This window comes from Microtus ochrogaster, unplaced genomic scaffold (genome assembly GCF_000317375.1).
Source record: "Microtus ochrogaster isolate Prairie Vole_2 unplaced genomic scaffold, MicOch1.0 UNK8, whole genome shotgun sequence".
NCBI classification, from domain to species: domain Eukaryota; kingdom Metazoa; phylum Chordata; class Mammalia; order Rodentia; family Cricetidae; genus Microtus; species Microtus ochrogaster.
Genome location: NW_004949106.1, coordinates 9,293,294 through 9,305,142, shown reverse-complemented (window position 1 = coordinate 9,305,142; position 11,849 = coordinate 9,293,294). Strand labels below are relative to the sequence as shown.

The 11,849-nt window shown below is 39.4% G+C and overlaps 1 protein-coding gene across 1 annotated transcript in view; it reads right to left on the bottom strand.

Annotated features, from left to right (window-relative positions):
• Col5a2 (collagen type V alpha 2 chain) overlaps positions 1-11,849 on the bottom strand; it is a 128,665-nt gene that overhangs the window by 31,872 nt on the left and 84,944 nt on the right. Inside the window, exons 14-23 of the mRNA XM_005366389.2 lie at positions 10,930-10,983; positions 8,696-8,740; positions 8,200-8,253; positions 7,020-7,064; positions 5,069-5,122; positions 1,748-1,846; positions 1,399-1,443; positions 1,200-1,298; positions 680-733; positions 372-479 (exon numbers count right to left, since the gene is read on the bottom strand). Of these exons, the coding sequence (XP_005366446.1) occupies positions 372-479; positions 680-733; positions 1,200-1,298; positions 1,399-1,443; positions 1,748-1,846; positions 5,069-5,122; positions 7,020-7,064; positions 8,200-8,253; positions 8,696-8,740; positions 10,930-10,983 (657 nt within the window). The remainder of the gene's footprint in view (positions 1-371; positions 480-679; positions 734-1,199; positions 1,299-1,398; positions 1,444-1,747; positions 1,847-5,068; positions 5,123-7,019; positions 7,065-8,199; positions 8,254-8,695; positions 8,741-10,929; positions 10,984-11,849) is intronic.

Sequence of the window (11,849 nt, the reverse complement as noted above, 5' to 3'; positions counted from 1 at the left end):
ATGGGGCACTCATGAAAATTTTTTATTTACCTGCCGACTTACTGTTTACCACCCAGTTAAGTAAACTTGTTCCCTACCACCCCATGAGGATAAGGACCCCAGGCGTCTTGTTTGCTGATGCATCCTGAGTACGTAAAGTTTCAGTAGGCTTACACTAATCAGACAGTCAATGTTGAACAGATGTGTGAAACTTAAACAAATGCTTGGCTTTTTGGACATCAAGAGATAAATTCTGTAAGCCCTGCAAGACCTCTTCATTGTCTGCTAATTTATTTATGGTTCCTTCCCAGTCACAAATTTACACCTGCAACCTCCCAAAACACACACACACAGGAAAGGAGAGGAAAATTAAGTTTATTATTCAAATATACCCTTTCTCCCATTGGGCCTGGAGGACCAACTGTGCCTGGGTCACCTCGAGGGCCTCGTTTGCCTTCTTCACCAGGTGGGCCTATGGGACCTTGGACACCATGTGGCCCCTATTAAGACAGAAACATGGGTTCCAGTAAGAGTCATTCATTAAGTTAAAGTGGGTCAACTCACCTAATTTAGTCAGCAAAAGTTAAAGTATATTAAATAATTATTTTATGCCATTGCAAGTTTACATACATGAAACATTTAAGCAATACGCCTCTAGACAATATTAATACTCTTCATCATTAAAATCATGAAGGCTTACTGGTTCCCCCTTTGGGCCAGCTTCTCCTTTGAAACCTGGAACTCCTGGATCACCCTAAAATAAAATATCAATAGTAGAAAGAAATAAAAATTAAGTGCAATGAATAGGCTCTTGAGTCTATGTCAAATTAGTACTAAAATGAAATGTAATAATTTTTGTGCATGTTCATGTGAAGTACGTGTATGTACTTGTATGGTGGTGAATTGACACCTTTGCTCTTGTCTCCATCTCCCAAGCTCTAGGATTATAAGCACAGTCACTCATGCCCAGCATATATATACATACATACACACACACATACATGCACACACACATACATACACACACATACATACATGCACAAACATACATACATACATACATATGAGTACATTAAAAAATTAATAGAAAAAAAGGCCACGAATTTGAAAGATAGCAAAGAGGGGTATATGGTAGGGCTTGGAGGAAAGAAAAGGAAAGGGAGAATGATGCAATTATACTTAAATCTGAAAATACTTATAAATAGAATTTGAGACAATACCGGTTGTCCTCGGATTCCCTGAGGTCCAGTGCTGCCCTGAGGGCCAGGAGATCCAGGAGGTCCCGACAAGCCAGGAGGACCAGAGGTTCCAGCAGAGCCCTGCCAATGGCAAGGGTGACATGAGCATAGAACCTGCAGTAATCTAAAGCCAGGGATTGCTTCCCTTTGAAAACCGCTGCACAGAAATGTTATGACTTACCGTGGGGCCTTTGGCACCAGGCGTACCGTCAGTTCCCACTGCACCCTGAAAAGTACATGAAGCACTTTTGTAAATATAAAGCTGTATCTGACACAGCTAACATAGTATTCAGATCATCTAAGGAGAGGCAGAAAAGTTGCAAACAAAAAAAGATTCACAATTATAGCAAAACAGTACTTTCATGGATAACCTTTTCTATTAGGTAGGTGAACCAAGATACATTGGCAGCTAAAGTGTGCTTTTTCTGTGTGTTAATTTAGAATTGATTATATTAAATAAATTCCATCTTCTGATGCTGTAATAAGTAAGCATCTTCCTGGGCTAGCTCCTAGGTGCTTGAGACACTTACAGGAAGACCATGAGAGCCAACTGGACCTGGGGGCCCAGTTTCACCTCTTTGCCCCTGAGGACCTTCAGGGCCTCGGGCCCCAGTAGGACCTGCTTCTCCCTAGAGGGATGGAAAAGAAAACATTAACTTAAGTGCTTCTCCCTAGAGAAAAGGAAAAGAAAATATTAAGTAAAATACTAGTATTGTTGTCTAAAGGTAATTGTATATTTGGGGCTTTTCGTGTTAAATCTACAATCTGAAGCTACCATGAGCTTTATATTCAGTGGAAACCAGGGGGCTCCTTCAGCCAATAGCCCTTAAGAGACCATGCCCAAGTGGGCTTGTATCTTAAAGGCTATTGGCTGAAGGAGCAGAAGGAACTCCTGCAGCACCAGACATCTGAATTCCAACCAAGAACCACACAATTAAGGCTTGATTGAAACACGGAAAACGACAGAAGATTTCTGGATATCCCCATAATCTAACGCTCACTATTTTATAGCTAAAATTTATTACAGGACTCAGTAACTTTGAATGGATTAAACTCGCTGTAAAATTACACAAATTTCGCTCTACAATTTAGAGGCAAGAAATCCTTTTCTTTCTGTAGAAGCCATATAGAAAATCATGTTTCAGAGTAAAGAATATACTCTTGACTAATTAACCTGCAGTTATTGACTTTCAGAGAATTAGTTGTTCAATAAAGAAGAAAACACTTGATTTTGAAGTGTCTAATAAACTTGTTAACTTCTAGCAATGTAAAAGAAAAAGTCAATGCATTAACAAAATAAATAATAGTTTCTCTTCTAGGAACTAGGAGCTATTAAAATAACAGCATGGACAGAGGAGCAAAGGGCCATGGCAATCTGTACTTCAGTCCAAGGTGAAGCAAGTACCAATCCAGCATCCTCAGATAACTTTTGATTGGTACAAGCCAATTTGGTATAAGTGTCTTTTATGCAATTTTGAGACACATTTTTACCAGAAGCTCTTCCTATATTTCTCTAAATTCAAGTTTGGTTCTATATTTTATCCTGCATATTTCTTAGAGGAATCTATATTTTTTAGTGAAAACTGAAATTGTAAGATTTCGGGAGCTAATATATAGTAATAGAACATATTAAATTCCTTCCACTCTTTACTGAAATGCAAATGAATGGATGTTAAAACTGATCCATACATAGTCTTGGAGAAATAAGGACAACCAAGGACCCAGAAGTTTTATAATGAGGATGCAGAGATAGTAAAATAAATTCTGAGATATGCCCAACATACTGCCTGTTTAAGTTTCATTAAGGGGGGATTCAACAGCCCCAGATGAGTCCTACTGATACACAGGGGTACGGGGCAGTACCCCAAGTCTCTAGAGAAGCTATGTCGGCTGTAGGTGCAGTGAGGAGACACTACTTTCTGCTAGGGCACAGACCAAGGCATGGGGAGTGTTCTTTCATTATTTACCTAGAGAGCACTCAGTTTGAGGGTGGGGAGTCTCCCTGGAAGCATGAAGGAATTTTGTGTGTTTTAATAAGAGCATGAACTAGGACTGGGTCAAGAGCCAATATTATTAAAGCTTGGACTTCAGGGCTGGGAGTGTATCACAGTGGAGGACACCTGCTCTAATAGCTCAGAAGAAAATGGGAAGGAGGGGGAGAAAAAGGAGGGGAGGGAGAAGAAGAGCCAATATTATGTAAGAGAAACAGGAAGCAGAAAGAAGTATGAGGAAAGGGAGCATGGGAAAGAAGGAGAAGGATGCAGGCTTCCAAGAGATCAGAGTCCTAAAGAAACAGATTCTCCATGAAAACAGAACCAGTTACTTAAGACTTCAACTTAAAACCCTCAGCCTGGAGAGTAACTTGACTAATTGATTCTCATATCTCAATAAGTACTGAAAATGGCCGTTCTTTTCTATGTCTAAATTCACATTTCGTCTGAGAACAGTTCCTGACAGGAAGCAGGAACGTATGCTTTATTGGCTGGCCCAGCCCCCACGTTGAGCATTTATACAAATCATCACACTGAATCTTGGACAGAATCCTTTTGGAAAACGAGGCACAGAGAAGTTCCTGAGGGGCCACAGATGCAGTCATGTTTGCAAGCTGAATGTCCTGAGGAAAACTTTTTTTTTTTCAAGACCAAGAGAGTTACAGCTCCTGGAGCAGAGGGAAATCAGATCCTGAGGCTCACAAATCAGAATCAGAAGGAGTGTGATCTTATTGTCCTCCTACTGTAATCTTTGACTCTCTCCCGAAAAACTGAAAGTACAAACTGTGTCACAACGCCCACTGAATGCCTTAATCCGTTCCCACATAGAACGCCAAGTGTCCTCCCTACTTCCTTCTTTAAGGGCTTGTGCAGGGAGGGGCTGAGAGACGGCCAGCGTGTTGTGACAGAACAGCTTTTCTTGCTCTTGCAAGATTTAATTTATTTGGACTTCCTATTGCTTAAAACAGTCCGCTTTGATTATTTTCCACACTCTCTCCAAGAACGGAGTGTCCGCTCAGCTCAAAATTGTTCTTTCTTATCTTACAGTCATTTCAAAAATCTGTCTGTAGAGTTCAATTATATGGCTTTAAGTAGCTTTATCATATAACAGGTTTCATTTTTCCATTTTCTGTTTTGAATTCCCTTGCATAAGGACCATGAACATACTACTCTAGGCTCTTTCTCTTGTTAAACATGACTAGCAAAAAAAAAAGAAAGTAGTCAATAAATGAGTCCTAATTATATTCTGCTATACTCATAGATTGTTGCCTATCTGAATTGCCGTCAGAAAGACTTCAGCCATCCACAGATGGAAACAGATACAGAGACCCACAGTCAAACCTTAGGTGGACCTCAGGGAATCCTGTGGAAGAGAGGGAAGAAGGATTATGGGGGCCAGAGGGCCCAAGGACACCACAAGAAAATCCACAGAGCCTGAGCCTCCACTCAGAGAGCTTGTGCTTAGGATGACCTAGGCCCTTGGCATGTATGTTACAGTTGTGTAGCTTAGTCTTCTTGTAAGGCTAAGAGTGGGAGCAGGGGCTGTGTCTCTAACTCTGTCACTAGCTTTTGAGACCCCATCCTCCTACTGGGTTGCCTTGTCAAGCCTCAATAGGAGAGGAGGTGCTGAGTCTGACTACAACTTGGTTGATATACTTTCTCTGGCTGATGTACATGGGAGACCTGTCCTTTTCTGAAGAGAAAAGAGGAAGAGTGAATAGGGGAAAGGACTGGGAGAAGATGAGGAGGGAGGGGAAACTGTGATTGGGCTGGGAAAAAAAATCAACTAAAAAAAGAACCCCCCCAGACTCTTCAATTACTGAAATAGCCCCCACTTATCAAATGCTATTACTATTTTACCTTCATTCCAGGATTTCCTGGAAAACCAGCAGAGCCAGGTATCCCAAGAGGACCCTACAAAAGGGAAATTGGCAAAGTAATTGCATATTTTTAATCAGTATACAATGACATCATTTTTTCTATTCAGAGGGTGTGAATCTGTATTTTTAACAGATATGATCAATCTGCACATCATACTAAACAATGTAATTATATCATCCAACATTGGGTTAAAATAGTGTTCAAAGATGTATACGATGGTGTCAACCATAAGAAGTGAATTTCCAAGGCGGAAGAGACAGCTCAACAACAAAGATCACTTGCTGCTTTTGCAGAAAACCTGGGTTAAGTTCCCAGCATAAACATGGCAGCTCACAGCTATCTAAAACCTGATATGTATATGGTACACACACACACACACACACACACACACACACACACACACACACTTGGCAAAATACTCCTACACACAAAATAAATAAATCTCATTATAAAGCATAAATTTCCTAATCATGCCACATAAAATGGATGACGTCACAATGGAAACATGTGTGGCTTGAAAGGTGTGCCTTGGTTTGTCCGTGTTAACTGAGTCTCCAGGACAATCATTGAGCAGCTGTGGCTTGCAGCAAAATCTCATATTTCATTCTGAACAAATGACATCCCAGAACCGTCTGGAGATGACACTAACGTACGTTGCGTAACACTGCCAGAATTTGTAAGGATGGACAGCTAAAGTGATCAGAGTAAACCAGTGTTCACCGTACGGCTTTGGACACAGTGCTAACTTACTGCACTTCTTTGAATCATGTGTTTTGATTCCAGCAGTTTTGAATTAATAAAATCATTTCAAAATGTATTCCTTTTGTCCTATCTTTCACTTCAATCTTTTTGAGTGACAAGGGGAAGAAAAATCTGCAGGGTCAAGAATTTTGATTACTGCCGGGCGGTGGTGGCACATGCCTTTAATCCCAGCACTCGGGAGGCAGAGGCAGGCAGATCTCTGTGAGTTTGAGGCCAGCCTGGTCTACAAGAGCTAGTTCCAGGACAGGAACCAAAAAGCTACGGAGAAACCCTGTCTCGAAAAATTACACCCCCCCCCAAAAAAAAGAATTTTGATTACTATATTTCTATTTCACTTTGGGACTATGGAAAAAGAATTAAAATTTTAAAATTGGCCCATGTGATCAAATATCCCTATTCTCTCTCACATTTTAGTGTTTTATAACATTAGTACAATTTTTCTTTTGCAGCTACTTGAATTCATGTCTACCCTTTCAACAGTTGGACTTCACTGCCAATGTACTAGATGTAGGTTACACTTTTACAGCCCCTTCCTGGAATTAAGCTAATGGTGTTCACACTCGGTCTTGACCCCTTCATCCATCTACAGCATTGACAGCTGATGCTCCTTCTGGTCACGAATGCCTATGTTTAATGCCGCAGAGTGGCTGCTCAATACCTGAGATTGGAAAGAGACCAGACATTCCTTAACAGTAAGTGTAACTGTGTGACCTATTACCCACCTGCCAATTCAGCCTTTTCATTAGTATTTCCTTGAGTTCCTCATATTTTTTTCATTTAACTATTCTATAGCTGGAATAACCCTCCTGCCTTTTATGTATCAAATAACTCAAGATTTTATTTGGTAATTATTCCTTTTTAATTCTTTATTTACATCCTTCATATAGTGTAGGCTTAAACTATCCTCCCCTATGCTCTGTATTTCAAATTCACTATATTACATCATCGACTGTAGTATTCCACACCTATATTAATTAATAGATCAGTTTTCAAAAATAAGATCCATGCTTGTCGTGTTTTTATTTTATGTGTCTACAATACAGTGAGCATTCTGTAATTGCATACACAAAAATAAATAAAATAATGGAGAAATAGATAAATAAATGTGAAAATATACAAATTGATAGTGGATCAATTAATTAGTTAATATGAAAATAACACAACTCACCATTGGTCCAGGTTTTCCAGGCATACCATGGGCACCTCGTTGTCCCTAATTTTTAAAAAAGAGAGAGAATTAAAAGAGGGAATTGTATCATTGACAGTAATTCATTTGTTTCCCAAACAGTTTACCATGAAAATATTGAAAAAATATATCAAGGATGATTGATAACAAGTGCCACTGAACTAGTAGTGATAAAAAACCACGAGTTTATATAAAACAGATTATATATATATATGCCTTTTTATAAGGTAGCAATAAACGTATTTATCCTGTATCAGTAGAAAACAAACAGACAAACAAAAATCAATTAACCCTCAAGATTAAGGAAAGAAAACAGCACCAAAAATTCTCTTTACTTATATGCATCACCCTATATCATGTAAATTCTGATCCAAAGATAGTTTGAGCATCCTGGCTTTCTTACTGAGCAGATTAACTCTGAAGACAAGTGCTTTTGAAAAATAAACAAGCAAAATAGCTAAGAGCACAGGAAGTACAAACAAAAAATGAAGCTCGAATGTGTCATGTCTACACAAGATGATAGCCCCCTGGGTATTTACTCAGGTCTTTGCTGTCACTGCAACACTACCCAGCTTCTCTCCAAGTCTACTTCCTTATTCCTATTTCATGGGCTTGCTTTCTAATGCATTTCCCCATCAATTTCTCATCAACAAGGCACAGCTTTCAAACTGTTGTCTAAGAAAACGGACATAAGACCCAGAGTCCACTGGCATCAGATGAGCCACAAGAAGGCAGACGCGGCAGGACATATTTTAAGCTGGATTCCTCGCTAGCCAGTTAGCCTCCAATGGAGGTGGGATCATCCTCAGCTGGTAAGTGTTGTCTCCGGCGGTGAACTGAGACAGCATACAGACTAAAGGAATGATGGGCTGAGCCTACAATAGCTGTCTCGGGCATTTGGAAAGGCTTTATGGGGACTAGACCAAAGGGTGGTGATGGCTGAACCTGGGGGGATGTGTTCTGAATTCTTCCCACAGCTTTCAGAACGTCAGGCCACACTGTCGAGTATTTCAAACTCAAAGTGTGTTCCAAAATAAAAATAACCCAACTATAACGTTATATGTCCTGCAATTGCTCTCATTTAAAAAGCATATCTACTAAAGCGTAACTGAAAAATAGTTCAACATAGTTCTTATTAAGTATGTGATCCGGGTATACTTACAGGGGCACCCTGTGGCCCTAGTCTTCCTCTCTCTCCCGGCATTCCTCTTGGTCCCTACAAGTGACATAGAAAAAAAGTCTCGTGAGATATCTGACATGAGTTTATGTGATGGTTTTATTTCACTGTCTCATCCAATTTAGACACAATATAAATAAAAACGAAAAAGACCTGAGAAATAAAATAATTGATATTAAAAAGCAGTATTAAAACGTGAAAAATATGTTTTATCTATGGAGATGCAAATCCTGTTACAAATAGAGGTCACACAACACGGATTTAAAGGCTAAATAGAGAAGAGTAATTGTTGATGACCGTGCTATAGGAAAGCACTGAAATCCAGGAAGGGCCGACCTCCAAATGGAGAGCCGGCTTTCCTTTGACCGCTTTTTCTATCGGCTACCTTTCAGAATTATTTACTAGCGAATATATGCATTTTTATTTAAACATTTCCTTATTGCAATATGAAAAGCAAAGAAATAAAGAATGTGAGGATTACCAGAGGGCCCATGGCACCCATCGGACCGGTGGGACCAGCTTCACCCTAAAACAAAGGAGAGAGCACATCACAGTGCGAGGAACTTCAGGACAGCTGCCAAAACGCTGCTCCATAAAGGCGAAATTTTGAAGGCACGGTTTCAAAAAAAGACATTTGGAAAGGGTGCTTCCAAAGGAAGAGCTCAGAATTTGCTTTTGCTATCTCTTCTTAAAATTAAACGAAAGTTTAATTACCATAGAGATAAAGTCTGAAGCTGGGGATTTAAACAAGACTGACATAAACTGGCACTTCTGGTCAGGGAGCACTGACATGTCCAATATATCCCAAATAACATTTTACAACACTAAAGGTAACCAGGTTAATTTTTGTAGGAAACTGAGAAATAAAATTTTCAAAACACATTTTCTATACATATGTCTCACAGTGATGTTTGCCTCTTAAGAAAACCCTTGAAACTTCTGCGCTATATTCTCTACTTAAATGAAAAACCATCACTCTGGGAAAGAAAGAATGGCTAGAAAGTCCCTGGGAAAGAGTGGAGTATCCAGGAAACTTTTTATTTACCTGGCTGTTTGTTTGTTGAAGTCCCTCTCTGTAGGGTTAAGCCAGCCCCTTTAAGGGGCGGGTTTTGCCTCAGGCGATGGTTGACTGATAAATCCAGCGTGTGGGCCCCTTTTTCTTTCCTACCTCCTGTGCTATGCGGGAACTTTGGTTCTGTAAGTTTTATTTAATCATTAAATTTGTATATATTCTTTTTAAAAAGGGGGGGATTGACTGGTTTGATGGGATGATTGGTATTTGTGACTTACTGTTTTTAGAAAATTATATTGGTACTGTTTCTTGTATATTGATATATTGAATATTGAATGTGAGTGTTCCTACCTCTATTTTTGTATAAGAGTATGCTTATATTGTATGGATACATCTATCATATCACAATGTACATTTCTACCTCTGATACTATTTATGTAATAACATTGTTTATATTTGATATGTAATGACATTGTTTACAGGTGAAGATCATTGTCTTCATATTGCATAGTTGTTTATTCTCTTAAGTTTTCAAATTAGATAGGTATTGAGAATTATATGTTTGTCATATTTATTTTTAGGTTAATCAGGTCTTTTAGATACATAGAGATTATATAGTATAGATAGAATAATCTTCAGCCTCCTTGAAGAGCTGTAGAAAATGGCCTTTAATCTAACCTAGAATTCTGTACCAACGAGACACAATTACTCCTGGCAACACCACTCTACTCCCGAGAGAACGTTGAGCACAAAAGATACTCCACTGGGAGCTTGTCTTCTTGGCAGAACTGGCCTTTGGGTTAAGAAAAGCCCATACCTCAACTACTGACTAAGATATGAAACAGGATTGTCTTATCTTGCCAAGACAGGGTAGGATAATTCTAAGAAAGTTCCTTGCATTTGATAATGGTATGTCAGTTATGTTAGGCCTTAGCCAAAGTTGGTTGACTCAACATTGCAAACGAGACTTTGGGTGATTGCCCAGGTAGTCAGTTGTCTCTGTCATTTGTTGCACATTCTGGACATCTCTCATTTTGTTAAGTAATATTTATTCCCTTCTCAGATCTTTGACGGAGTTGAAGATTATTTGATTGTAGTTACTTTCTACATTATTTAGACTCCTTGAGATAGAATGTCTAGCAAAACTTTTGTTCTCAATATTGTTTGTTATAATTATCCTTTGTTATTAATGTTTATAGTTGTATTTGGTTTAGTTCTGGCTTATTTAGACAAAAGGTGGAGATGTAGGGTTAAGCCAGCCCCTTTAAGGGGCGGGTTTTGCCTCAGGAGATGGTTGACTGATAAATCCAGCGCGGAGGCTGCGCTGGCCCCTTTTTCTTTCCTACCTCCTGGGCTACACGGGAACTTTGGTTCTGTAAGTTTTATTTAATCATTAAATTTGTATATATTCTTTAATATCTGCCTGCATTTATTCACGCCGGTACCTCTCTTTTCCATATATTACCTCTTTAAAGGTTGCCCACAGCAGCTGCACTGCTGCACAGAGTCAGGGTCAGCGATGCCCACAGCAGCTGCACCGCTGCACAGAGTCAGGGTCAGCGATGCCCACGGCAGCTGCACCGCTGCCCTGAGTCAGGGTCAGTGATGCCCACGGCAGCCTAACTGCTGCAGTAAGTCAGGGTCAGTGATGCCCACGGCAGCCTAACTGCTGCAGTAAGTCAGGGTTAGTGTGGAACAAATACCTTGGCACCAGTTGCTCCAACTTCACCTTTGGGGCCTTCAAGACCTTTGTGTCCCTGCAAAGAACAGTAGAAATTTATAAATATTTCTGGTTTTCTTCAGTTTTCGAAAGGATTTTAAAAAAAAAAGCCAAAAACACATTTATACACAGGGCCTTGTGGAGACAAGCTTTACAGATAAAATAATCGCTCACTATTTTTCTAAACTTTGAATACTTTCATGAAATATATTAGAAAAAATAAGATTTCACAAAAAAATGTTCTCAGCTTAAAGCATTGATCAACAAAAATATGACTTCCTAAAAAATTAATCTATGCTATAAAAACATATACTGACCCTAGATGAGTTACAGGGTTTATACAGTTTTAAAAGCTATATTCTTGGGTGCAGATTGTCCTGGAACCATTCCCCAACAGACGACAAAAAAGTAAAGTAATTTGATAATGAGGACAGCGACGTTCATTCTACTCAGAATTTCAATAGCTCAAAAAGTAACTCCCCAGTATAATATCGCTGATATTGGCCTTGCCTTTGGATGGAAGATAGAATGATCTCTACCTTCCAATACTGACACATGTGTAGCAGAAGGCTGATGGCAGATTAATATTTGTGTGCACCGTGTTTAATAGTCACCTACTCATCATCTCCAGTTTAAAAAACTACTGTTCCGCCAAGCTGTGCCCTTTTTGACCCAGTGTCTTCCACTTCAAGCACGTCACTCACTGCCCTACGACATAATGATTCGCTCTTTCCCCAAGTGCATCCACTTTGTAGTTGAGGTCGTAAATCCAAGACTCTTCTTGCTCACCGTAGTACCATCTCACGTAACACAGCCTTTTTGTAATCGAATTATATGAAATTCAAAGGAAATGTATGGTATTTACAATTTCAGTCACGCAGATGAGTATTTCAAGGACAAATA